Genomic DNA, 27,148 nt, shown 5'->3' on the forward strand with positions numbered 1-27,148 from the left:
GTGTCGTGTTGTGTCGGGACAGGGGGGCTGCACACACGCGGCATCGCAGTCCTACAATCGGTTTAATCGCAATCATGATTCGGTAGCGAGTCCGGCCCCGGTGGAGGCCCCGCGTCACCGCTCCGCGGCCAGCGCCTCGGCCGGCGCGCGCTCGGCGGGGAAGGCGACGTGGAAGATGTCGCGGTAGTGCTCCACGAAGTGCACCTCCAGCCCCTCGGTGATGAACGGCGCCAGGTCGAAGAAGTCCTTCCGGTTCTCGGCCGGCAGCACCACGCACGTCACCCCCGCGCGCTTGGCCTGCGGGACACGGGACACGGGACGCGGTCAGGCCGACCCGCGGGGGCCCGGGGACCTGCTCGCGCCGGCCGCTGGGGGACTCTAACGGCGGTGGGGTGGGCCGCGCGGCGTGGACTCGGGGTGCAGCTGGAGGACCACAGCTGGACTAGAGTGACTGCGTGTCCTGCCCAACGTGCAGGGGGCGCCGGGAGCCCGGCTCAGGGACCCCCTGCCTTCTCTCAGCCTGACTCCACTCCTGGTGGGCGGTTCCCGTTTGTCACCCTGCGTGGCCTGCCTGGGGACGTCCCCATCAGGCAGGCTCTGCAGGAGCACGAGGGGGGCGGGGTGGGGACAGAAGCCAGGGCCACATGGGAACAACGGGGTCAGACGGGAGCTGGGCACAGAGGGCAGGGACCCAGCCCCCGGCCACTATACTCCCAGCCCACCCAGCGCCCATGAGGCCGGCCCAGCCTCTGCACCTCGGCTGCCCTCAGTGCCGGGCAAGTGGGCAGCTGGCAAACAGGAGCCCCCTCCTGCCCTCCAGAAGCCCAGATGGGGAGTCTTCCTATGCAGAGGCCTAGAACGTTCACTGATGTTCTGGCAAAGCTGAGAGCCACACGGAGGTGCAGCTAAGAGCCAGCTCCACGTGGCTCTGGCCGGGCTGTAACGGGCCGGCCCCCTCCCTCCCGAGGCCCAGGGCCAGCAGCCATGTGTCGTCCTGAGCTGGGGCAGCCCTGGGTGGGGGGCTGGCTCACCGCGATGGTCTTCTCCTTGATGCCGCCCACCGGCAGGATCTTGCCCGTGAGGGAGACCTCGCCGGTCATGGCCAGGTTCTGGCGCACGGGCCGGTCCATGGCCAGGGAGAGCAGCGCCGTCACAATGGTGCAGCCAGCGCTCGGGCCGTCCTTGGGGGTGGCGCCCTGCGGGCGGGGAGAGGCGGTGGGTGGGGGCAGCGGGGCAGGGGGCTGCCTGGAGCCAGATGTGCGGGGCCACGACGGGATGGGGCTCACCTCGGGCACGTGCAGGTGGATGTGCGAGGTCACCAGGTACTCGTTGGAGGGGTCGTGCTGCATGAGGAAGGCCCTGGCAAAGGTGTAGGCGATGCGCGCGCTCTCCTTCATCACCTCCCCCAGCTGGCCTGTCACCTCCAGGCTCCCGTCCTTGTCACCCTTGCTGTCGCTGTCCCGCGGCCGCCTCAGCGACGTCTCAACAAACAGCGTGGAGCCTCCTGGGAGAGGCCAGACGGTGAACCCTGAGCCATCTCAGGGTGTCCCCTTGCTGTTCCCTCTGCCTGCTACACTGGTCCTTCCCCAGCCCTCGTTCCCTCAGCCGTCACGACTTGGCCACCCTGTGCCCACACCACCTCCTCCAGGGAGCAGCTTCCACCTGCAGGGACCAGGATACAGGAAGGACCCAGAGATGGCCCTGCACCAGCCTCCGCTGCAGGCCTCAGCACGGCCAGGGCTGAGCTCAGGTCCCTCCTGCAGAACAGCCATCCTGCCACCTGGAGCCTGCACCCTTCATGCACCTACAAAGCTGCGCCCAGCCCTGCTGGCCCAAGACGACCCCTGGGCTGTCAAGGACCCCGCCCTCCAACTGCCTGTGTGGGGCTGAAGGACGTCTCGGGACACGGACGCCCCCTCCGACCCCTGCCCGGCGCTCCCTGCCCTCCTCCCCTGCTCGTGCTGGAGGACCCTCCCGCACGCACACCTGTCCAAGTGTCCCCCAAATAAAGCTGTGGACGCTGCTGCCACCTCGAGGCCCCATCTTTTTCTCGATCAGCCCCAATCCTGTGGCCTGTCACCCCGTCACTGGGAAGGGCGCAGAAGCGAGGGCAAGCCCCTGGCCCAGGGCCCGCGGAAGGGACAGCTCACCCATGGCGGTCCAGGCCAGCCCCATGACCACGCCGGGGGGCGTCACGTCGTACATGCGCTCCACCGTGAACACAGGCTTGCCCACGAAGTCCTGCAGGTTCTCGGGCGTCACCTCCACGAACTCGGCCTCGCCGCTCACGATCTTGTAGGCAGACTTCCGCAGCACCTGGGGGACAGCGCGCTGGCCGGGGCGGGACGCAGGAGCCCACCCGCCGCCACAGCTCCTTCCTCCTTACGCGCCGCCAAAGTCACTCTCTGAACCGTTTTAAGTGTACGGCTCAGCGGCAGGAAGCACATTCACACGGTTGTGCAGCCGTCCCCTCCGTCTCCAGAACCTTCCATCTTCCCAAACTGCAGCTCTGCCCCCGTGAAACACTGACTCCCGTCCGCCCCCAGCCCCTGGCCCCGCTCACCTTCTCCACCTGCTTCTGCAGGTTGCGCACGCCGCTCTCCCGGCAGTACTGCTTGATGAGGAGCGTCAGCACGGCTGACGACAGCCGGGCCTTGCTCTCGTCCAGGCCGCACAGGGCGCGGGCCTGCGGGACCAGGTACCGCTGGCAGGGAGGAGAGCGCCGTCAGCACCCCGTGGGTGAGCGCCATCCCTGAGGGGCCCAGGGCCGGCCCGCATGGATCTCTGGCCCTCATGGGGCGAGTGCCTCCAGGAGGTGACCCCTGAGCTGAGCCCTCATGGGGGAGGAGGCCCAAGGCCATGAGGGAGGGCGCCAGGGCCCTGAACGGTGAGTCTGCCCTGCCGCCAACACACACTCCCGAGTCTCCAGGCCTCTGCCCGGCTGCCACTCCCGCCCACCCTCCAGATGGCATCTGAGACGGCGCTTCCTCCAGGAAGGCCTCCCTGGGCTCACCCACATACAGACCGAGGGCCTGTGTGGCGGCTGATCATGCAGCCACCACACTCAGCAGACAGCGACAGGGCATCAGAGGCTCCACGGTCCCCCACGGCCCAGCCCGACCTCTGCACACGGCCGTCACTAGACAGACTGTGCCGAGCCCCGACTGTGGGCAGAGCCCCGTGCGTCAGTGCATCTGCCAACTGGCAGGGTTGGCCTGGGTCCCTTCAAGGCTCCACTCCTGCTTCTCTCAGTTGGGTCTCCATGCTGGTGGTGGATGGAGCACATGGTGGGGGTCCCCACACCCCAGCAATAACCACAGCCGAGAGCTGCTCTTCCTCCCCTCCCGGCCCCCAGGGGACACCTGAGCTGGGACCAGCCCGTCACCCGGCTGCGAAGGGCTCAGGGAGAAATGTGCTGCCCCCCAGAAAAAAGGCGCCGCGTCAGAAACACAAGACTCCCCTCCACCGCCCCTCGGGCCGAGAGCAGGCCTGAGCCCACTCCAGGCTGGGACCCTCCCGCAACCAGGAGGGGGCGACGCCCGTCTGAGACCCAGACCCCCGGGGCCCGCCTAGGCTGGCTCCGTGCTCACACACCCGGGGAGCCAGCACTGCCCCATCGGCAGGTGCTGGGGGACCTGGGGCCACCTCGGGGCCAGGCGGGGTGGGCACGAGGCCGGGGCACTCGGGGTGAATCTGCTATGGGGCTGAGCTCACGACCCCAGGGGCCCTAGAAGCCGCTGTGGTCGCAGGCTACCCCTTTCTGCTCCCCGAGCTGCGGCCGCGAGGGCGGGCTACAGCCAGATTTACGTCCCGGTGCAACAGCTTCCCAGACCCTGGGAGCCTCCCAGGGAGGGACAGGTGACAGGCGTCTGTCAGTCACAAGAAGCCCTTGAATCTCAGCCACACCTGAGCTCATGCTAACGAGGGAGGCAACCCTCGGAAGACGGGGCTGGCGGCCAGGGGACCAACCCGGGGTCAGAGGGATGAGCTCTCAGCCCCACCCGACCCCCAAGGAGGGGAGAGGGGCTGGGGAGTGACCTCGTCACCAGTGGCCAGCGACTGACTCGATCGTGCCCACGTGCGGGAACCCCGACAACGCCCCGCGACAGTGGGGTGTGGAGGAACCCGAGGGACAGGGGGTGGCGCCCAGGGAGGCTGAGGCCCTGCCCCTTCCCCTCTGCGTCTGTTCTAGCAAATTCTCAAACCCCAGGAGGAGTGTGGGAACCCCGATTCGTGGCTGGTGGGTCAGAGGTCAGAGGCCTGGCGTGCCCTGAACCCGCGGCCGAGGCTGTTTCCCGTGCTCAGGGTCAGCACTGAGCTGAAGTGCGGACACGGCTGGAGAACGGGCAGGCGTAGGGTGGCCACACGTGGGGTGGGGGACACACACACACAGTTTATAACTTTCTCTGGGTGACCTCATGCCGCACTGCACGGCAGATCCCGCGTGTCCCCCTCGTGAATGGAAGCTTCACGAGCAGGACCCCCACAGACGGCGCCCTGGGGAAGGGCGGCCTCACCTCGGCGATGGCGAGCTTCTCCTGGGCCACGTAGCCCGACACGTTGATCATCTCCATGCGGTCCCGCAGGGGCTCGGGGATGGTCTCGGTGATGTTGGCCGTGCAGATGAACAGCACCTGCGGGCGGCACGCGTGAGCACCGGCGGCCGCCTCGCCCGCGGGCCCGGGCCGGGCGCCACACGCACCTTGGACAGGTCCACGGGCACGTCCAGGTAGTGGTCCAGGAAGTTGGCGTTCTGCTCGGGGTCCAGCAGCTCGAGCAGCGCAGACGACGGGTCCCCCTGGTAGCCCCGGCCGATCTTGTCCACCTGCAGGCAGCGGAGGTGGCTGTGGGCGCCCGTCCTGCTCCCCGGACTCGGCGGGGAGGCCAGCGCGGGGCGGGGCTGGGCAAGGGCAGCAGGGACCCTCGGGGGCGAGGCCACCCAGGTGACTCGGGAACCACGGGAATGGAGGGCCGCGCACCTCGTCGATGAGGATCAGGGGGTTCTCTGTCCGCGTCTTCTTCAGGCACTGGATGATCTTGCCCGGCATGGCGCCCACGTACGTCCGCCTGTGGGAGCACACAGCTGGGCGGCAGCCTCACCCGCCGCCCACTCCCTGGGACCCAGAGCTCAGCCCAGGGGGCAGGAGGGAGACGCACCCACCGTGGCCATGGTGGAGGCCGCCGGCCGTCTGTAGGGCCTCGTCACCCGCACCGCCTGATGCCCGCCAGTGCAGACACATGCCACCCTCCCCCAGCTCAGAGGCAAGGCAGAGGGCGCAGGGTTGCTGCCAGCTCTCCCTCAGACCCAGCCCCCTAGCTGGCACCTCCTATCCAGACGGTGAAACCCAGCCCACAGTGCCTGGCCTGCCAGGAGAGGGCAGGGAGTAGCCACCAACTGACAGCCTGGCTGAGGGGCCCTCCCGCTGGTCAAGAGGCTGAGATTTTGGTCCAGCGTTCTTTGAGCGCCTGGACTCAGCCAGGCCTGAAGTCACATCGATGCCTGGACTTTTCAGTTAATTACTCCAGTGTGAATGGAGTCTGCTGCCCCCACTGAAATCTCTCTAACACAGAGGGGAGCAGACCCAGGAGGAATGAAACCCCACAGGGGGCTGGGACGAGCCACGAGGGGAGGCGCCGGGCCTACCTGTGCCCCTTGATCTCGGCCACGTCGGTCATGCCCCCAACGCTGAAGCGGAAGTACTCGCGGTTCAGGGCGCGGGCAATGGAGCGGGCGATGCTGGTCTTGCCCACGCCAGGGGGCCCGTAGAAGCAGAGGATCTTGCCCTGGGTGGAGCCTCGGAGCTGGCTGACAGCGATGAACTCCTGCGGGCAGGGCAGGGCCGGCTCCTGTGAGCACGCGCCCTTCCACGCGTGGAGCCTGGCAGCAGCCTCGCTGCCTTCACGCTGCCTTTCAGGCTCCTGGGGGCTGCCAGAGGGACAAGGCCTGTCCCAGAGGGGCTCAGCCGACTGGAGCGGTCATCTGCCACCGGGAGGGATAGCCTGTGGCACCAACAGGGCGAGCAGACGCCAGGAGAACGCGAGGACGGACGGTCGAGTGTGGGGGACCACGGCGCCACGCCCATGAGGCAGCGCCCTCGCCCAGCAGGCCCTTCCTGCCACACCCTGGGTCCCGACAGCCTCTCCAGTCCAGCCCGCCGCCGGCCCGGTCTCAGCCCTTGTCTCGTGCTGTGTCCAGCACGATCTTTATCCCCCTGGTAAACCCACGAGCTCCTCGGAGCAGAGCAGGCTGGCCCGGGCACACGGGCTGCCCCTGACACTTCCTAGCCGCTCCAAAGCCAGCCGGTCCCTCTAGAGGCCCCCACCCCCCACCATCCTTCACCCTGCTGACCCCGCCAGCCTCGCTATGGCAAGCCCGCTCCCTCGTGGCCCCAGACCTACAGATTCCCAGGGGGCTCTTCTGGGTCTCCCCACAGCACAGGGAATCCTGGGCCCCAGACTCTGAGGTGCCCGCCACCCCCGCAGAGATTCAGACCACGACGGACCCCGCCTGTCAGCGCCTGCCCGCCCGGGATGCAGGGACCGGGTGCCCGGGACATGCATGCCCAAGGGAGGATCAGGCCAGACCCCAGTGGGGTGCAGGGCCTCCCCGGGGGGTGCAGGGCCTCACCAGGATGCGCTTCTTGACGTCTTCCATCCCATAGTGGTCCTCCTCCAGCACCGCCTGGGCCCGGGCCAGGTCCAGGTTCTCGTCGCTGTACTTGCCCCACGGGATGGACGTCAGCCAGTCCAGATAGTTGCGGGTGACGCTGCCGGAGGACAGACCACAGTGGGTAAGCGGGACCCAGCAGCACGGGGCACGCAGATCCACATCCGGTCCCCTCCGCGCCTGACGCGGGGGCCACGCCGAGGGCAGCTCGGCCGGCGGGGCTGCTAACCACTCTGAGAAGCCGTCCTGGCCCGGCCACACGGGAGGACTTGGCCCGGTTCCTCGCACAGGCGCGAGGTCTGCTCCCCGGACCAGAGCTGGCGAGCATGGGGACGGCTCAGAGCGGCCCCACACCAAGGACGGGGCGGGGCTAGAAGAGGGGAGGCACCCGCCCCGGGGCAGGTGGGAAAACTGAGGCCTGGACGGGGGGCAGGTCAGCACCACCAGGAGAACGATGCCCGGGCTGGAGCTGTGCACCAGGGACGGCAGCCGCCCTGGCCTCAGAGAGCCCCCTCCCCTCACAAGGGTCCTCACGAGAGAGAGGCAGGAACGGTGCCAGAGAAGGTGTGACAAGGCACACAGAGGCTGGAGCGCTGCGCTCTGAGGACAGAGGGAGGGGCCCCGAGCCATGAACGCTTCCACAAGCAGGACAAGGCCAGGAACGGGCGCCCTCAGAGCCTCCACGGGGACCCGCCCCGCCGCCCGCCTGACTAAGGCTTCTGCCGCCAGCCCGCAAGGTTAGCCTGCGCCGGTTCAGGGCACTGAGTCGACGGTCATTTGTGACCATAGCAAGAAGCTCGCTCGCTGCCCGAGGGCGAGATGTCGGGGGGTCTTTGGCACAGACGCCAGCAGTGTCTGGACGGAGCAGTGTCCCCCAGAGTCCTTGTGGAAGGAGACCGGCCTCCCGCACCCCCTGAGCCAGGAGGGGGCCTGGCCGCAGGCACTCAGGGCCCGCTCGGGTCCCCTCAGAGGGGCTGTCCCACGCCCTGCCCAGCCCACGCGCTGTCCCGGCACAGTGCCCGGGCCCTGGGCCGCACGCAGAGCCAGAGAATCCCAGACCCCGGGCAGCACCCGACTCGCGGCCGGGGGGTGGGGACAATGACCGCCAGGCGAGGGTGGGACACAGGAGGACCGCTCACTTCCTGGCTCACTCAGAGCGGCGAGAGGGAGGCAAGGGGAGGAGCGGCCTTGGGGTGACGGCTCAGGGCCTCCGGGTCCAGGCTGGAAGCGCTGGCCTAGAGCCAGACGTCCCTGGGTTCAAACCCCGTCCCCATCGCCCACACAGAGGCCCTGCTCGCCACCCTAACCTCACTGAGCCTCGGTTCCCTCATCTGTGACATGGGGGCAACACGAGAACGCCCGCCACGACGACAGCGTGCCCAAGGGACCCCTCCGGGCCTTCAGGGTCGGCGTGCAGACCCCGCGGGGTCACGGGATGCTCCAGGGCAGGGCAGGGGCAGGGCCACCGAGGGCCGGCCGCCGTGGGCTCACTTGAACTCTGAGGAGTGGTTGTCCAGCAGGCCCAGCTTGCTCAGCTCCTCGTCCACCACGTCCATGACGTGCTTAGGCACCACAAGCTCCTTCAGCCGCTCGCGGAACTTCTCCTCGATGGCGTCCTTGTCCTCCTTCTCCAGGCCCAGCTCCTTCTTGATGATCTTCAGCTGCTCCTGCAGGAGGTACTTGCGGTGCGTCTGCTTGATCTTCTCCTCCACCTGCGGGGCCGAGCGGCTGTCGTCAGAGCAGGCTCGGGAGGGCACGCGGGTGGCCCCAGGTGAGTGGGGACACAGAAGAGCCCGTGCACACAGCCTCGAGTCCTTCCACCTTCCACCCCAAGCCTCCTCGAGTGCCGGCCTTGCTGGGCTACGCAATAAACGACCAAAATTCTGGGAGGAGGGGTCGCCCTTCAATGCTGACCCTGAGGATGGAAAGGCCGGCCTGGTGCCAACGTGTCACCACACTTCTCCAGGGGTGCTGAGCACCCTTCTAAGAGATGGGCAGCAGGCATGACTCGGGGCCCAGGTCAGCACGTTAGGCCACGCCGGCCCGCCGGGGGTCCCACTGTGCTTGTGAACGCTGCCTCGTGTCACCAGGCCAGCCCCACAGCTTTCCCCAGCGAAGGTATGATAGGAAATTTTTCCCTAACATACAAACTAAGGAAGCGACCTGAGAAGCGACCTGGCTGGTAAGGACCTGAGGAGCCGGCAGCCCAGGATTGGCCGTTTTCAGTTTGGACACGCTGAGTGTCGCGCCCACTCACCTCGCGCCCCAGGCGCTGCTGCAGCTTGCTCAGCTCGAACTCCTTCTTGAGGAGAGACAGTGCCTTGTACAGCCGCTTGGGGATCTGCCAGGGAAGGGGAGGCACGAGAGGACGGTCAGGGCCGGTGTCCTGGGCTGCGGGGCTGCCGCCGGGCAGATGGGCCTGGCTCGGCCTCACTACAGTACAGGCGTGCACGCACGGGCCCTGCAAGCCCCACTCTGGAAACGCTGCTGCAGAGACCCCCCCCACAGGCCTATGAGCTGTGTGGACGAGGACACTCGCAGAGCCGCTGTACATAACAGCAAGACTGGCCATGGTGCAAATACACCGCCCACTGCATGGCGGGCAGCCCGGGTGGAATACTATGCAGCCCCAAAAAACAATGTGGGAGCTGGATGCGGACAGAAGGACTCGTGGTAACATGCAGCGGTCTCCACAACAGAGCCGGGGGCCAGCAGCCACATCGGGAGGCTGCCAGCGCAGAGCAGACAGCACGGGGCGGGCGGGGGCGGGCCCACTCACGTTGGTCTCCTCCAGGACGTCCTGCAGCTCGTGGGACTCGGCCCCGGTCAGCGCGGCGCCCATGTCGCTCAGGTAGATGGGGTTGTCCACCACCCGCTGACCCGCCTGCATCATCTGCAGCACGGACTCCCTGCAAGGACAGAGGGACGCCCACTGCAGCGGCCGGGCTGGACGGCAGCCCTCTCGGGGCCCCGGGCTCAGGCTCAGAGCCAGCTCCGCACCGGGCCTCACAAGGGTCAGGGCTGGTGGGGCCCCGTCCTGGAGTCCCAAGACGAACGCCCCGTGCCCAGACGTGGGACCCAGGACAGCCATGCACTGACCCCTCCTGAGCGTCCCACCTCTACCCCAGTGACGACCACCAAGGCTTCCAGCCAGACCAGGCGCTCGGCAGCAGGGAAGAGGCAAGGAGCCTGGGCAGGGAAGCCTCACCCTTCGCCTGCCCGCCCGGCAAGGCTTCCAGCAGGACGACACTGAGAAAGCGCCCACCACCCAGCCGTGGAGAGAGCCAGAGCCGCCCGGCCTTGAGGTGAGAGACCAACCTGTAGAGGGGGTTCAAGGCGATGATGTCCCGGATGGTCTTCACGATCTCGGCGGTCAGGGCCTGGCGAGCAGGGAGGCCTTGCTGGGTCACTGGGGCCAGCGGGGGCGGTGGCACCAGGAAGCCCCTCCCGCCTGGTCCTGGCCAAGGACAGCCTCAGAGGCCCAGGGACAGAGCCCGAATCCACCAGTCACGGGGACCCAAGACAAGAGCAACAACTAACGCCCACCTGGCTCCTTACACCCCTGACCTCAGGATGAGCCATCGTGGGAGAGGGGGAGGCCTCCTCATTCCTTTGTCGTAAGCACTGTCCTCACGGCCGACACCCCCCCCCCCAGCCTCAGCCATGGGACAGCCAGGCTGTGCAGACTCCTGTCTGGGGACGTGCCTGAGTCCCCGCGGCTCTCGCCTGTCCCCTCCGGGACCACATCCCGGGCTCTGTAGAGGCAGGGCCCCCTCCACTGGGGTGCCATGGGCACCGCGTGCCTTCTGGCTGCTGCTCCCTGCTAGCGCGAGGCCAGTACAGGACCACTGGGCACAGCTCGTGGCGTAAAAACCTGCACCTCATTTGTTTCCAGAAGGCAGCGGCTCCCAGCGCATCGTACCCCGAGGAGGGCACCAGCAGACACAGAGCCGCCAGCCGCCGCAGCCGGGCTTTTTCAGCCTGTCACCTGGTCTCCAGTTACTGTGTCTGTCCCTGCGTGCCTGAGGTGGCCTTTGTAAAGGAGCCAGGACAGGCCAGCGGGGCCCATGGCACTCGCTGAGCAAGGACGAGCGCAACTCCGAGGCGCCCGAATCTTTCCATCGAGCGTCTGTGCGCTGCGCCATCCCCTCCCCACGACAAGGCCCCCCGAGGACACTCTCAGGCTGTGCTGCCAGGACAGCAGCCACTCGCCATCGGTAGCTACTCAACTCAAACGACTTAAAATTAGACAAAACCAGACGTTCTGCTCCTCGGTCGCAGCCACCACAGGTCACAAGGGCTCACGGTGCAGTCACAGAACGTCCCCACCACTGGGGGATGCTCTCTGGGTCATCGCTGCTCTGAAGGGCCCTGTGCGGCCCTGGGGACTGATGGCTGCCGGGCCAGGAGCAGTGCGGCCGAGCCCCCTCAGCACGCGGGCGGACATCACTGCGGGTCGCGGTGCCCCTCCCACGAGCACCGAGGCTGCCCCCGAGTCCTTGTCACCCCAGCACCACAGGACCAGACGGAAGCTAGGGCCACGCCGGCTCTCGTCCTCCTCAGGGAGCCACCACCACCGGCATGTGCCCACAAGGAGCCTTCGCTCAGCTCTGCCTTTCCTCCTCTTCCCCCCCCGCCCGGAGGTGGGTCACCTGCCCACACCCTGCACAGAAGTGCGGGAGGAAGGACGTGCCCCACCCCTGCTGTCGTCGTGCCATGACGCCAGCACGAGAGCCTAGGGCTGCGGGTCAAGGTGGCCAGAGGCCTGGCTCTTTCTGGTCTTGCAGCCGCGGGTCACAGTGAAGGTGCCCTGGGCGTGGGGGCGCTGGACCCGGGTTCAAAGCCTGCCTCCCTCACGAGCACGGAAGGGCCCGGCATATCCGTTTACTCTCTGATGACAGTTTCTTCCCGGGACTCTGGGCGGGAAAGGACGCTTTGTGCCAGCAGAGCCGGAGCGCCATGACACGGGGCGCAGACAGGGGAGCCCACGGGCAGCCCCGACTTACCTTCACTTCCTCCGTGACCTGGAAGTCCTCGTGGACCACGTTCTCGACTTCCACCATGAGCACCTCGCCGGGGGCGGCGGCGGGCTCCACCCCCGCCTCCATCTGCCGCCTGGCGCTCGCCTCGTCCTCCGCCTCCTTCTTGCCCCGCTTCGCCTTCCTGCGGGCCTTCTGCTTGCTCTCTGCCTCCGCCTCCTCCGGCTCCACCTCCAGCGGCCTGTTGATGTGAATCCTGCCGACGGAGCGGGCGAGGTGAAGCCGCGCAGGCCAGGAGGGGACCCCGCGAGACTCCCGTGTCCCATTGGGCCCGGGTCCCTGGAGCTGGCGACCCAGCCGCTTCCTCAGAACCCCAAGATCAGCGGCCCCCTCAGGCCTCAGACTCCAGCCACCCCACCCATTCTGTCTCCCGCCCTGATACCCCGCTGTCGCCCAGACATTAGAAGCGTAAGAGAGAAGCCAGCAGTCCCCAGGGCCCCATCGCGAGCGGTCGGCATGGCCGAGCACAGCCCGTCGCGGGGACTCCGCCTGCCCCGCCCTCGGCCTCGAACGCGCCATCCAGCGGCTCCTTTGCGTCATCCAGGTCTCGATCCAAGGACCTCCATGAAGAGGCCCCCCGGCCACATCACATGAGGCCTAGCCCCGCCTGCGCACACACCCAGCCCTGTCCACGTGCGTTTCCCCCCAAGGCACCCACCACTGTCAGAATTCAACCTGGGCCCTGTCTCCACGCTCCTGTCCCCCCACCCCCACTCAGGGGTGGGCTCCCAAGGCGGGCCCCTCGCCTGCGTCTCCGCTCGCTCACACCCAAGTCCCTGGCAGACGCCAGGCCCCGGGGGTGTGGTGGAAACAAGCAGTGTTCCACCGCTGGCTCTCCCGTCACGTGGTAACTAATACCATGCCTTCCTCAGAGGCGGCCTGACAGCTCCTGGGGATGCGGACTAGCGCCCAGGGACATCGGCAAGACGTGCAGAGAAAGGAGGGCAGGACAGGTGGGTACCGAGGAGGCGTGGCCGCAGGAAGCAGCTCAACTCGCTCTCTGCAGCACCAGAGGCTGGCGGAGCCTCAGGAGCCACCACCGGCTTCTGTTCATTTGAGCAGCATCTTATTCTGTTCCCTCTGGCCACGGATCCTCCCAGGAGAGAGGAGCGCCGCTTCCCCAAAACAGAGGAAGGCACGTGAGGGGACTCCGTGCACTGGGAACACGACCCTCAGAGCCAGCACCCGGCACAGCCCACGTCCCCTGAATGGGTTCTGGGGTGCTGCCCGGCTACACAAGAATAAGGCTCTGGGAGGAAAAAGGACGGAAGGCTCCACATTCAACAGACACCAACCAGCATGTCCTATAAGGCCGTTTCAGAACGTTTCCTACAGTAACGGCTTGTGACTGAAACGTCTGCCGTGGGTATTCGACCTCGGGACTGTCCTGGCAAGCGTCTTGCGAGGCCAGCGTTCCCCGGGACACATGTGAAGAGCTGGTTAGTTCCTCCATCGAGAGCTTCGACCCTCCGCTGACCCCGTGGCTTCTTCTTAATTAACCTGGGCTGACAAAGCCCTTCACACAGACCGACAAGGAGATGCGTCTGGGTGAGCAGAAAGCCACCGAGTGCTAATAAGCGAATGTGCAGCAGGAGCTGCTGCCAGACGCAGACACGGGCCCTGGGGGAAGCCCGACCTGAGCGGCTGACACCCAGACATGCACCATTAGGGCACCTGCTACTTCGTTTCTGTGATGCTTTTTGGAATAACGTGCACAACAGAAACACTTCTCGCTGACCACCCATACTGCCACTTTAACAAGGGGACCCTGAGAAGGGAGGGGTCCAGGGGACACGTGTCAGCCCCCACCTCCAGCTCTGGCCTAGTCACTGTGGGCACAAGGCTGCAGGGCTGACCAAGAAGGGTGGGTGGCTGCTGGGGCCCAGGGGGCACCTGGGGCCACTGTTCCCGCCCCGTCCCACACGCTCAGGCCCTCGCACCTTCTGTGCCCCATGACGATCATGCGCAGCTTGTCCCCAAGGTCCTGCATCTCATGGATCTGGACAAACGTCCCTGTGTGGTAGACCTCATCCAGGCTCTCGACCACGTCGGATTCGTTGCTGGGGGACAGGGACACAAAGACATCAGCACGGGCGCTCTGACTCTCAGTGGGGTGTCCCCAACTAAGAAGGAGGACGGGAGAAGAGAAACGGCCCTGCAGCCTTGCCTGAAACCGAGCACGCTTCCTCGCTCCCCCAGGGGCTCCGGAGCCGAGGGCGCTGCCCGGACCTGCGCACGGGAGCCGTTCCGGGCCCAGCCGGCCGACAGGGCGGACTGGATGGAGTTCTGATTCCACCCCACGCCTCCCATGACAGAGCCGCTCAGAAGGCGCCTTCTAACTCGGAAGGGCAACAGATCGTCATCTGGAGCCGCCACACCTGCCCGCCCAGCTCTGCTCTGACCCCAGGGATCCTCGAGACTCCTAGCCCCCACGTCCCGACCGTGCACGAAGCCTAGCACTCCGAGCCTGCACCCACACTGAGGACGGAGGCTCGGCTCTGGCCTTGTCCCCTGTAGGCTGTGCCTGGGATTTTCAGGCCAAGGGTCAGAGCTCCAGGTGACCCTACAGGGCAGGATTTGCAGTGAGCTCCGCTCCAGGGCGGCTCGACAGAGGCGTGAGGGAAAACGTCCCCTTACCTGTCATCCCTCTTCAGAAACACGCCGGCGTACGGCTGGGCGAGACGCACTTTCCTTCTCAGCAGCTCAACCAGCTTCTTGTTTTTAACCTAGCGAGACAACCACCCCAAAGTGAAACGCAGGTGACGTTTTCGAGCTGATTTTTCTTTTCCTGGGAAAGACTGGCCCTGAGCTAACCTCTGTTGCCAATCTCCCTCCTTTTTTTTTCCCCTCCCCTAGGCCCCCATGCATGGTTGTATATCCCAGTTGTAGGTCCTTCTGGTTCTTCCATGTGAGCCACCACCACAGCACGGCCACTGACAGACGGGTGGTGTGGTTCCGCACCCGGGAACAGAACCCAGGCCACTGAAGAGGAGCGCACCCAACTTAACTGCTGGGCCGTCAGGGCTGGCTCTCTAGCCGACACTGTGACAGCAGCTCTACCAGTTTCTGTGTCCTCTGGGGATATGCTAATCTGATCCAGGACACTAACATGGTCCGGGAACCCTTGAACCAAAAAAAAACAATGTGGAGAATGGAGCGAGTCAGGGCTGACCAGGTGCATTCCTGAGTTCTTCTCCCCTCCTGAAGAAAACTCAAAGGAGATCCACAGCCAGAACCAAGAAACTAATTTCACGTCCAATTTCAAGGGCTGTTTTGGTGGCGAAATGTCTTGGCTCGAAAATCTAGACCATTCTGATTTTATCAATGTCAGGAGAAGAACACTGAATGTGTGTAATTCGAATGTGGCCCATCCCACAGGCTCATAACTTCCTCCAGTTTCCAGTGAAAATATTTGTCACATCTGTACCCTAATCATTGATCCTCAAAACCCCCAGGATCACACACATCCTCTTGACGTCATTTCAAGGGCAGTGAGGGCTGGGAAACGTCTGATGGGGAGATGCACGGATGTCCTTAGGCCTCAGCTGGGTTCTTTCAAGCCCGTCTTAATTCCCAGGTGAGCCTCTGATTAAACTTCCTGGCCCTGAACTTCAGCGTGCATCAGAATTACCTGGAGGATTTGTAAAGCAGATGGCTGGGCCCCAGCCCTGCGGTTTCTCCATACAAGAGGTCTGGGTGGGCCTGGGAATCTGCATTTCAAACAAGCTCCCAAGTGGTGTCAATGGTCGAGAAGCAGGGTTTTAACTCAGCCCCTAACAGGGGCTCTGAACTCACAGTCCAGGAATTCCTGACTCTGTAGATGCATTTTCCCAGGGAGAAGGCCCACGACAGCCGTTGGGAGGGTACGTGACCCACCACAAATTAAGAGCCACTGATCTATACTCAGACGCCACTAGTAAGAAGAGAAGCTATGGGGCAAGTGAGCCACACACAGTGTTAACTACAAAATCAAGAGTAAGTGGAGCTTTGCTAACAGGTTCAGAAACATTTACAGGGTCCCACAGAAGCCGTCCCCAGTTCTCTGCTGACAGCTGACTGCTATATCTCAGCTCCTGTCCCCTCCCTTTGGCAGGATCCCCGTTGGTTATTTATGAGATAACAGCAGTAGAAATACAGCGGATACCACATGCCCGTCTCCTGCCATCCACAGCGACTCCTTTAGCCCAACTGGCTGGCTCTGGGCAGGCAGGCAGAATGTCTGGGAAGAACGGTGTCTCTGCTTGGACACTGGGGACAAGGGGCACCTGCCACTTTGCAGGACTGCAGGCACCACACCTGGCGAACAGTCCTGGCCCCGGAGGCCTGGGAGGGCGGAGAAGGCGGCTAGGGGTGGGGTCAAGGACGGGAAAAGGCTTCTAGGGCAGGCCTCTGAAACATCAGAAGCGGACCACATGGCAACCAGCAGCAGCTTACTGTTGAGGCATCCTAAGGACCAGCCATGAGGCTAAATCCTTTACACACGCGACCTCACTGACTTCCCACCACCGCTCTAAGAAATGAGGTACTGTTACTACATCCATTGCACAGATGAGAAAACAGAGGCGGGGGGTGGGGTGGGAACAGCCTGCCCCAAGTTACGGAGTTAGGGGTGGAGGAGCCAGGATATGAACCCACAGGGTCCGGCTCTGGACCCTGCAAACAACCACTAGTCAACATCAGGGAGGGGTAGCTCAGACGCACGGTCAGCAGAGCGCGGGAGGAGGTGGCGGGGCCCCTTCTGTCCCCTCCCCTTTCCAAGGGATCCTTGAGATTTATCTAGCAGAGCCTGGAGTGCGAGGGTGAATGTAGAGGCTGACTCATGGTGTGACCTTGCTTAGAGAGTTAACAACCTTTCTCCTCCACAGACTCCAGTGTCCACGGCATTTAAAAAAAAAGGGGGGGGGGGTTGGGCAAGAAGGCAGACATCTGGGTCCTTTCCACTCCAAAAACCCAAGGCCCTCGCACTCAGCTGCTTTCTTTCTGTTACATCACCCTGGTATTCCCCCCCACCCCGCCCCCTTTGTGGCTCTTGGCTCGCTGACTCTCCCTTCCGCAAGAGCCTAGGTTCCTTAGGCAGAGGGACTGCGTGTGGCTTGTTAGCTGCTGGATCCTCAGTGCCTGCAACGCGGTAGGTGAAGAACACTCCGCTGGATGAATAAACATGCCTGCACCCCTTTCACAACATCCTCCTCCCACTTTCCTCCTCCTTCTGTTCCATCCTTGCTCCACTACTCTCTGTACTACCTGGAGCCTTTGAACACATTCTAACTTCCTTACTAATCTTGTTTCTTGCCTCTGCATACGGCTAGAATGTAACCTTCAAGCTTCCTGCCGTGGCAGCCTCGCAGCCAATGAGGTTTATCCCAGGCGCGATTATTGCTAACTGAAAACTTTTCCCAATAGAATATAAGCTCCGGGTAGGAATTTTTGTCAGTTTTGTTTACTGCTGTATCCCTAACACCTAGAACCTGGCACGTGCTAAGCGGCCAGAAATATTTAAGAAACAGATGAATCCTGATCCCAAAAGAACTCGTAACCAGAAGGCAGACCGCCCTGGGGGAGAGCGTGTTACCAAACTCTTCCCAAGACCCGGAGAGAAGGAACTGGGCCGCAATACTGTTCTGTCGCTTCCCAGCACCGGATTTCTAAGACTAGGGCTCTGAGTGGGCGGGCCTACACTCATCGGATTCAACTCCCCTTAAGGGATCCAAAAACGGGAGGAATCTGGCTCAAGTTCACCAAGCGAATGGTGAGCAGACAAGGATTCCAACTCCAGCCTTTGAGAAGTCCCGTGTTTGAAGAAGGTTCGAGGAATGAGGGCGCTCAGCGATCCCTCGGGCCACCCCGCGGCCGGGGAAACCGAGGCCAAGGCAGGGCTCTCGTTACCTCGATAATCTTGATAAAGCGCGGGAACACCGGGTTGCGGGTGACAGCGATGAGCGGCAGGTGCGGGAACACGTCCGGGATCGTCATGGGCGTCAGCGCCGTGATGACCGGGCCTTCCCCGTCGCCCGCGCTGCCCCCCGCGCCCGCGGCCCCATCCTCCGCGCCGCCCTCGGAGGCGTCCTCGCCACCCGGGAAGGCGCCGCCGCCGCTGCGGTTGTTCGCTTCCCAGAGCCCCCGCCACTGGCCCGCGGCCGCGGGGCATCGGCCCCACAGCGGCCAAGGAGGCGAGGCGTCGCAGGTCCGCCGGCCTCTGGACAACCACGCTCCGGCCGCGGTGGGGACCCGCCCCCCGGCGGCGGCCAGCAGCGGCCGCCGAAGCGCCCAACACCGCGCAGCGCCCCACAGCCGCACGTAGCCTGTGCACGTCGCCATGGCCCGGCCATCCTGGCGGCGCACAGAACTTGCGTCATCTCCGCTCGCCCGGCTGGGGCGCACGTGACGTTGGGCACGTGCCCCGGTGCCCGCGGGGGGGCGTGGCCCGGAACGGAAGGCTGCGGGGGGCGGAGCTTGGAAGAAAGCGGAGGCGGGGCCTGCGCTGAGCCGGGGGCGGCGCTCCTCCTTTTCCCTCAACGCATGCAGCTCTTCCTGCCTCCCAGCTGGCGCGCTCAAGGCCCCTTCGGGTCCCGGGGAGGGTTGTGGGCACGCGCCAGCACCTCTAAAGAGAGCAGCTGTTGCTGCAAGCGCAACTTTGGGGATATGTGGGCAGCCCTGGCATACACTTGAGCGCCACGCGCATGCTCAGATTCCGGGGACCGTCCTGGCTGGCGGATTCGGGCTTCACGGGAGACGAGGTGCGCATGCTCAGACATGAGGCAGGCGCAGGCGGCTTGTGCGCATGCCCAGACAGTGAAGCGACTCCTCCTGGCGGTTGAGGGACAGTCGCGGCGGCGCAGCTCGAAGCGAGAGGATGCTGTTGTTGCTGATGGTGGCGGCGGCGGCGGCGACCTTGCGGCTCTGCCCGCTGGCCAGAGCTCAGCCACTATGCCGGTGGGGCTGCCCTCCCCGGGCTGGGGTGCTGCCAGGGGTCGCGGAGGGGGCTGGCTCGTCCCTGCGCGGTGACCTGGGCAGAATCCAGGAAGGATGCTCCGCTCCCCATCCTCCTTGGGGCTCCCCAGTCTCCTCTTCTGGGAATCGAACTTGACCCCTCCCTCTCTCCCGTCACCGAGTCCTCCCCCTGCCTGACTCCGACCCCTTCAAGCCACCTCCACCTCCTTGTCCCTCCCCCACCCGGCAGCCAGGGGGGTTATTGATGGACGAATCTGATCTCGTCCGTCCCCTTCCCAGAGCAAAACCCAAGTTCCTTGCTCAGCCCGCCTTTTCTCCCAGGATCTGGCCCAGGATTTCTCAGCAGCGCCGCTGACATTTGGGGCCGGATCGTTCTCTGTAGGATGCTGACCAGCATCCCCAGCTTCACCCACTAGATGCCAGTCACGCCTCCTTCCCCGGGCTTCACCGTCAATCACAACTGTCTCTGGGCATTGCCAAGTGTCCCCTGGGGACTTGACAACTGGTGATCTGGCCCCTGTCCACTGCTGAATCTCTGTTCCAGCCACGCCGTCCCTTGAACAGCCAACCTCGGGCCAGCCTTGGGGACACGGGAACTTGGCGCTCAACCCTCCCTCTGCCTGGCACGCTTTGCTTGCAGGTTTCTCCGTGGCTGGTTCCACATCGTTCAGATCGCGACTGAAATAGCGCATTTCCTTATATAAAGGCTCCCCCTCCCCGAAGCTACTTTTTCCTGTCAATCACTAATTTGTTATTCTTTTCTTTTGACGAATTTTTTCTTGTCTGTTGTCGCTAGAATTTTAGCTCCATGAGGGTGTAGAGTATTTATCGTATTCTCTTCTTACCCAGAATATTTTTAGATTTCAGTAAATGTTAGATCAGTAAATACTGTATGTGAGGTGCCGTGGGGACTAGACAGATGCTGAAGTCCAGCTCCTGCCTGGAGTGAGCTGTCACACTCAGCAGAACCCCCTCTGCTGATGAAATCAAGAACGTGCACTTCCTGTGCATGATCTCATTTCATCTTTTTTTTTTTTTTTTTGAGGAAGATTAGCCCTGAGCTAACTGCTGCCAATCCTCCTCTTTTTGCTGAGGAAGACTGGCCCTGAGCTAACATCCGTGCCCATCTACCTTTACTTTCTATGTGGGACGCCTGCCACAGCATGGCGTGCCAAGTGGTGCCATGTCCACACCCGGCATCCGAACCGGCAAACCCCGGGCCGCCCAAGCAGAATGTGCTCACTTAACCGCTGCACCACTGGGTCGGCCCCTCATTTCATCTTTATAAGGTTCATGAAGTAACGATTCCTTAACCTTATGTTATAGACGTGAAAACAGACCTGGCAAAATTGAAAACACACTTGCCTAAAAGCACATAGCCAGCAAGCAAAGAGTAGGGTCTCCCAGTAAGATTTGCTAGTCCGATCTCTCTCAGTCTGAAAAGGTTGGTTATAACCAGTTCTCTCGCTTCCCCACGCTGGTTCTCAAAGTGTGTTCCTGGACCAGCCGCATCAGCATCCCCCGGAAATTTGCTAGAATTGCAGTTCCCTGGGTCTGCGAATCAGAGACTCAGAGGCGGGGCCCCGAGATCTCATGTGTCAAGCCCTCCAGGGACTTCCGGCGCACATCCAAAATTGACAACTGCTGTAAACTATACCAACATTCTCCCAGCCACCAACACTCCCCTGTCGCCAAAAATAGAGAAAAAATCTTGGAGTGGGAGTTCCTGATCTGGGCCCTGCAAATGAGCCTTTATGAGCTCCCAGGAATTCTGTCTCCATTTTTGTATACACGTATGTCTGTTTTGGGGAGATGGGGGCCCACAGTTTCTTCAGATTTTCCCGGGGCTCCCAAAACCCTAAAAGCACCAAGAACAGGTAACCCAGCAACCTGGTAGGCATCAGGGGTCACGCTGAATATTCAATAAACTGATGGACGGTCTCTCGTGTTGCTTACTTCTAGTACTCACACGGTGAGGACAGGAAAAGTGTTTCATACCAGACAGCGTATTCAAGGGGTATGTGGATCCATACTCAACATTCCATCTTCTCTTTAATCACGGGATCAGAACTAACACTTGCTACTATTTCTTAGGTGCCAGCGTTGCGTCAGACACAGAACATTATCTTTTTTTTTTTTTTTTTTTTTTTTTTTTAAAGATTTTATTTTTTCCTTTTTCTCCCCAAAGCCCCCTGGTACATAGTTGTGTAGTCTTCGTTGTGGGTTCCTCTAGTTGTGGCATGTGGGATGCTGCCTCAGCGTGGTCTGACGAGCAGTGCCATGTCCGCGCCCAGGATTCAAACCGACGAAACACTGGGCCGCCTGCAGCGGAGCCCGCGAACTTAACCACTCGGCCACGGGGCCAGCCCCCACAGAACATTATCTTATCCTTCCTGTCGCTCTTCGAAGGGATGGGATTAATGTTTCCCATTCTGCGGATCTTTTGGGATTAACCTTTCCCATTTCGCAAACTGGTTGAGAGAGATCGAGTAACCAGAACAAAGCCAGGAGATAGCACTGGTTTAGAACTCCCATCTGGCGAGTTTTTATCCAGTGTTCTGCTGGATAAGAGATCTTGAGTGCAGAGTAGCAAACTGTTACTTTCTTTCCATGGCATAGTGCAACCGGAAACTTCCTTGCACGTGTCCACCTGAAATGCACAAAGTAAAGAGGGTTTCATCCGTTCCAATGTGTTTCGCTTTGACACCGCCTATTTCAGAAGTGGCGTCAGCATTTCTAAATCATCTTGAAGTAGCTGGTTGCTGACGTGTTAGCTTTACAATTCTTTGTCCTCTGGCCTTTCTTTCAAATAATAAATAAGCTGCGAATAAACAATGACAGGTGCACAAAATGAGAGGTAGTATGAATTATTATCCTGTGAATCTTTAACTTTTTATTTTGACGTAATCATGGATTTGCAGCAAGTTGCAAAAATTGTACAGAGATGTCCCAAATACCCTTCCCCCTGCTCTCCCCAGGGTGACGTCTGATGTAACCAGAGTGTGTCAAAACAAGGAAATGACATGGCTACAACCCACCTACCTAATTCAGATGTCACCTTTACATTTTTAACGTTGCACATTAGGAAATTATTTTTATCGGGTGTTTATTATTATTGCCATTATTAAGATTTTGTGGTTCTCTCTCTAGGACCGTCTGTATTTTTCATCAATGACAACACGCTTGATTAAACATCCTTGCAAGAAAAACGTAGCCCTCTATTTAGGGTAAGTCACCACTTTATGTATTGTTACCTTCCATTTTTTTTATTAAAATGTTAGATTTACCCTCACTTATCATTCAACAAACACTAAGGAAGACATCTCTGGCCTGTGGTGCTAGTTGCTGGCCTGCAGGAACCCCACAGTCGGGGTGGGGGTCAGAGGAAGAGAGAGGAAGAGACCAGCAAGTAACTAAAATAATTACACTATAGTATGGCACCACCTGTCACAGATATTTGATATAGACAGTCATGGGGTGACAGAGGAGAAAAATGCCCAGGAAGTTTCCACTGGGGAATTGATGCCCAAATTGGGTTTTGAAGGATGAATAGGAGTTTGCCGTCAGGGGAGGGGGAAGCAAATATGTATAGGCTTGGAGCAGAGCATTCAAAGGAGTGGAAACACCATGCCCAGCATGCACTTTGGGTTGTCAGGATGCAAACCAGATGTGTGCACCATGCCAAGATGTTTAGCCCACCTCCTCAAAGCAGTGGAAGATCTGGGGCTACACAATTTGTGTTGAGGAGGATTTCCCAATGCCCAATGTTAAAAAACAAAATGACACAACAGGATGAAGCCTCAATGGAAGGAAAGGCCCCAGGGAGGAGAAGGAAGCCAACACAGCAAGACTTGACGACTCACGTGGTGCGCAGAACGGAGGGGAGCAAGCGGTTTAAGATGGTCCCCACATTTCTGGCAGAAAGAACGAGGGAGACGGGTGGCGACCCGGGACGGCTTGCTGCTTATGAGACATTGAGGACACGCAAGGCCAGAGATGGGAACAGAAGGTCACCTGCACGTGAGCAGTGGTCCCGGCTGTGGCATGGTTGCGGTCACCCAGGGAACGCGTGTTCGGCATGGAGAAGCAGGCCCTGGAGGCAGAGGGGCAGGCCAGAGAGAAGGCGAGCACACGGAGGTCCAAAGTTCTGTGACTCCCTCCAGAAGCAAGAGGGACAGAAGAGAGAGGAGAGGTCACTATAGAGAGAAGCCCAGGGGCCGGCCCGGTGGCACAGTGGTTAAGTGCGCACGTTCCGCTTCGGCAGCCCAGGGTTCACCAGTTCAGATCCCGGGTGTGGACATGGCACCGCTTGGCAAGCCATGCTGTGGTAGGCGTCCCACATAGAAAGTAGAGGAAGATGGGCACGGATGTGAGCTCAGGGCCAGTCTTCCTCAGCAAAAAAAAAAAAAAAAATAGAGGAGGATTGGCAGCAGATGTTAGCTCAAGGCTAATCTTCCTCAAAAAAAAAACACAATTGGAAGGAAAGAGACAAGATTTGCCAAATCCAACAGATCAACTGCCAGAAGTAATAACCGAGTACAGCAAGTTGGCCAAATATGAGACAGACGTTAAGCACATCCACACCTCTCTTGTCAACCAGCAGTGACCGACTCAGAAAGGCAATTATGAAAAATCCCGTTCCCAGTGGCAACAGAAACTTTTAAAATACATAAGAGTTAACTCAGCAATTCTCTGTCTAAAACGATAAAATTCTTCTGGAAGAGGCAGGAGGAGACCTGGGTATACCATGTCCATGGATGGCCTTTTCCTTCTTAAAAATTTCCTGCATGAAGGAACAAGTTGTTTCTTTCTTATAGTCCCATTCCTGGCCTGAAGCCCTTTACTTTAGCGGGATTATAGCCATATAAATGACAAAACCCACGAAAGTTCATCTCTGAGCAAGTCACGCTGTCATTTGACGCCAGCCCCACACAATTTTATATTTGACACGGTCACGCTTTTAAAATAACGCTCTTTCGGGGCTGGCCCCGTGGCCAAGTGGTTAAGTTCGCATGCTCCGCTGCAGGCGGCCCAGTGTTTCATTGGTTCGAATCCTGGGCGCAGACATGGCACTGCTCATTAAACCACGCTGAGGCAGCGTCCCACATGCCACAACTAGAAGGACCCACAACAAGGAATATACAACTATGTACTGGGGGGCTTTGGGGAGAAAAAGGAAAAAATAAAATCTTTAAAAAAAATAAATAAATAACGCTCTTTCAAGAAGTCAAGTGCCCAGGCTAGAGAGGTTTACTCGTGCGAAAACAAGTAGACAGACAGAGAAAACCTAAGTGGTTCCCTGTTTACGAAAGGAATTTTGTCTGAATGGGACCTTTTTTAGAGTGCCCGCCACTGCCTTTTTCCTTTTCCTGTGTGAAATTGTGCTAATTCAGCTCTTTTGTCATTTTATTCCAGAAGGCAAGTTTTTCTGACAACAGATAACTTTGAAAGTAGTCTCCTCCCGTTTTCCATCCCTACGTCAATGCAGGTAGTTATTTTACTGAACAATCTGAAGGATGCTCAAAATAAGTCATACTCGGGGGGAAATATCACACTGTTTTTCTTCATTGTGGGGTTTACTTTACAAGATTCCTCTTAAAGACATTGAGAGCAATTCCCAAGCAGAAGAAGGGTTAGTTCAATCCTGCAGTAGCCTTTTTTTTTTTTTTTCCTGAAAAAGGAAGCAGAATTGTTGCAAATGCTCCTTACAATTGGTTGTGTGTGGTGAACAGATAAATGACGGGCATGAATTTCAGGGCCTCCCTAAACTGTCCTAAAACAAAACAGAAAAACCCTCGCCCCCTCGGTGACCATCCTGAGAAACTACCGTTGGCAGAATTTCGAGAAATTCCAGAAATTCTCGCTCTGCTAAAGAAGGCTTTGCCGTCTGTCAGAACACCAGTGCGTTGCTCTTATAAGCGACACATTTATCGGTTCTGCTCATCATCCAGCATTTCAAGGTCAGGCTTTATCCTCAGAGGAGGTTTTCATAAGAGAGACGAAGATGGAGTGAATTTAGGTATCTGAGGGCACCTGATACCGATTTCAACCTCCCAATTTGGGTTCCAGCTGACGCCAAGATAGATACACAGTTCCCAATCTCTAGGAACCAAACTTCTCTTAGCTGCACATCTAGAAGGATTGCTTTCTGAATCGGTGTCCGAGAAGGTGCCCTTCCTGATGCGTATCATTGTTTTCAGGTTGGCACACCCAAAGTAACGTCAGCACATTTTGCTGGTCCAGTTCTGCTCTTAGTACTGAATCAAAAAGTCTATATTTATGATTATGAAGTCAATTCCTGGAACGCATCTGTAGGTATATGGGTTTTGTATTTTTTGGTTGGTTTGTTTGTTTGAGTTCAGGCAACATCAGAGAAGAGGTTATAAATTCCGGAAGCACAAAAGATTCTGCTTTGCGGGTGTCAGCCCCAGGACATTACCTTGACCTTTAAGATTCGAAGGACAGTTGGCCTGAACCCGCATCCCGGAGGGTGGGAACCTGGTGTTTCCATCGGGGCCTGGAGTTACAAGCACAAAAACCTGCTCTGATTGGCTGAGGCGGACGAGGGACATGAGCGGGCGTTGTACTGGGGTGGACGTCGGGGAGGATGGGAGACGGCCAACAATGGCTCCTGGGTGCTCGGTGACAAGGCTGGGGGATGGGAGTATTCAGTGCTACCTAGGTCATCTTAGGGTCAGGGAGCGGTAAAGAAGAGAGAGAAAGAAGAGACCCCTGAGAGAGGAGGCAAGGAGATGAGGTCAAGAGTGAAGACAAGGGAGATGTCATTCTTTAGGAAAGAGGAGCGTGGTCTTCTCTCTTCCCGGAAAAGGGAAGAAGGGAGAGAGAGCATTCAGTTCCTCATTATGGTGAGAAAGGGGTGGGGACAAGGTTTCCAAGCCTGGCACTGCTGAGATTCAGGGCCAGATCTTTCTTGATCATGGGGGGCCGTGCCCTGCACTGTAGGGGGCTGAGCAGCATCTCTGGCCCCCACCCACTGGATGCCAGGAGCTCCCCTGAAGTTCTGACAATAAAAATGTCCATAGACATCGCCCGGTGTCCCCTAGAGGTCAAATCCCCTCATTGGAGAACCCATGGGTGGGTGGGTGGGTCACCATCTGGCAGTGCCTTCTTCTTCTGCTACACTGTATCAGTTTTAGAGAAAGACTGTGGGCCCCACAAGAGGGAGCCCCGCCCCCATCATCTGGGGGCCTGCCAGGTGCCTGCTGAAGACAGGCTGGGAAAGTGATCACGGTCCCCCCGGGGACAGAGAAGCAGGGCAGAAGGTCACGCCTGGGTTCAGCCTCCATCTTACTTTTCATGACAGCGGTCCAGACAGACTCTGGACAAGGTGGAGGGGAGATTTTTAGCAAATCGGCACGTTTCAAGTCCTCTGGCTGACGTGTGGATACCGTGTATAAACGCAGCGTCGGATGGGCCCCAGAGAGAACGCCTATAACCCAAGTAAAGCTGGGCTGCCTCGGGGCCATCTTGGGACCGTCCCATCAATCTGTCACATCCAAACCAAACGCACATCTACCCCCGAAACAACAGTCCGCCAACCCTTTACAGAACTTGCCTCCCTCCAAAATTCGCCCACACTGCTGCCTCTCACGTCACTCCCCCATCCTCTCGACCTGCCCCCTCCTGACCTTCCGGTTCAATTCTTTTTTGGCTCACGGTTCATGGCTTTTTTCCTTCTTTGGGGGGAAGAAGGCATAAAATTCACATGAAGCTCACCATTTCAAAGTGTACAACTCAGGAGCATGGAGTACATTCACAGTGTGGTGCCACCATCCCCACTGTCGAGTTCCAGAACATTTTTGTCACCCCAGAAGGAGACCCCATTCCTGTTAAGCAGGCACTCCGCAGCCCCCTCCCCAGCCCCTGGCCCCCACCATCCTCTTTCTGTCTCTGTGAATTTGACTCCTCCAGGGCCCTCCCGGGAGTGGGATCACGCAGTATTTGTCCTTGTGTGTCTGGCTTATTTCCCTGAGCATCGTGTCCTCAGGGTCCGTGCACGTTGTCACAGGTGTCAGGATTTCCTTCCTTTTTAAGGCTGAATAATATCCCGTTGTGTGTGCAGACCACCTTTTGTCTCTCTGTCCATCCACTGATGGACCCTTGGGCTGCTCCCATATTGTGGCCATTGTGAATCACGCTGCCTTGAACACGTGTGTGCAAATATCTCCTTTTAATTCTTTGGGGTGAATGCCCAAAAGTGGAATTACTGGATCTCTATTTTCAATTTCTCGAGGAGCCGCCATCCTGTTTCCCGCAGCAGCCACACCATTTACATACCCACCAACGGGGCACAGGGGTCCCAGCTTCTCCCCGCCCTCGCCCACGCCGTCGTTTTCTATTTCTTTGATGGTAGCCGTCCTAACGGGTGTGAAGTGGTACCTCGAGGTGGTTTTGCTTTGCATTTCCCCAATGGTTAGTGATGCTGAGCATCTTTTCCCATGCTTCCTGGCCATGAGTGTGTTTTCTTTGG

General features: G+C 59.9%; 2 protein-coding genes and 1 pseudogene across 16 annotated transcripts in view; 2 read left to right on the plus strand and 1 right to left on the minus strand.

Moving 5' to 3' along the window:
- Window positions 1-43: 43 nt before the first annotated feature.
- LONP1 (lon peptidase 1, mitochondrial) lies at window positions 44-18,052 on the minus strand. The gene is made up of 18 exons (XM_023644511.2): window positions 17,593-18,052; window positions 14,344-14,432; window positions 13,647-13,766; window positions 11,674-11,902; window positions 9,986-10,047; window positions 9,447-9,576; window positions 8,925-9,008; window positions 8,159-8,379; window positions 6,629-6,767; window positions 5,645-5,823; window positions 4,980-5,067; window positions 4,703-4,825; window positions 4,518-4,634; window positions 2,564-2,704; window positions 2,151-2,316; window positions 1,287-1,504; window positions 1,032-1,196; window positions 44-297 (listed from the first exon to the last, which is right to left on the minus strand). Exons 1-18 carry the CDS (start codon window positions 18,022-18,024, stop codon window positions 115-117), a joined length of 2,886 nt encoding a protein of 961 aa, XP_023500279.2. The 5' UTR covers window positions 18,025-18,052; the 3' UTR covers window positions 44-114.
- The window catches only part of CATSPERD (cation channel sperm associated auxiliary subunit delta), a 41,747-nt gene continuing 30,716 nt past the window's right edge, over window positions 16,118-27,148 (plus strand). For 2 of the 15 annotated variants that reach the window (XM_070273532.1, XM_070273531.1), the window contains exons 1-5: window positions 18,480-18,639; window positions 20,620-20,674; window positions 21,808-21,884; window positions 24,073-24,145; window positions 24,858-24,972. In XM_070273532.1, the coding sequence (XP_070129633.1) occupies window positions 18,560-18,639; window positions 20,620-20,674; window positions 21,808-21,884; window positions 24,073-24,145; window positions 24,858-24,972 (400 nt within the window). In that variant the 5' untranslated portion in view covers window positions 18,480-18,559. Of the gene's footprint in view, window positions 16,229-16,710; window positions 16,835-18,151; window positions 18,640-20,533; window positions 20,675-21,807; window positions 21,885-24,072; window positions 24,146-24,857; window positions 24,973-27,148 lie in introns of those variants that run through there. The other 13 variants (XM_005611482.4, XM_023644514.2, XM_070273530.1 and 10 more) reach the window with 13 other exon arrangements.
- LOC111774513 (U4 spliceosomal RNA) lies at window positions 17,029-17,149 on the plus strand (annotated as a pseudogene).

This window comes from Equus caballus, chromosome 7, assembly GCF_041296265.1.
Source record: "Equus caballus isolate H_3958 breed thoroughbred chromosome 7, TB-T2T, whole genome shotgun sequence".
In the NCBI taxonomy this organism is placed as follows: Eukaryota; Metazoa; Chordata; class Mammalia; order Perissodactyla; family Equidae; genus Equus; species Equus caballus.

What these genes read in the sequence shown, in the direction of transcription:
- LONP1 (XM_023644511.2), bottom strand. Translation starts at nt 18,024, where the DNA reads ATGGCGACGTGCACAGGCTACGTGCGGCTGTGGGGCGCTGCGCGGTGT. An exon ending in GCTTTATCAAGATTATCGAG is followed by an intron (nt 14,433 to 17,592) that starts GTAACGAGAGCC and finishes TTGTCTCGCTAG; the next exon opens with GTTAAAAACAAGAAGCTGGT. An exon ending in GCCTTGAACCCCCTCTACAG is followed by an intron (nt 9,577 to 9,985) that starts GTTGGTCTCTCA and finishes CTGTCCTTGCAG; the next exon opens with GGAGTCCGTGCTGCAGATGA.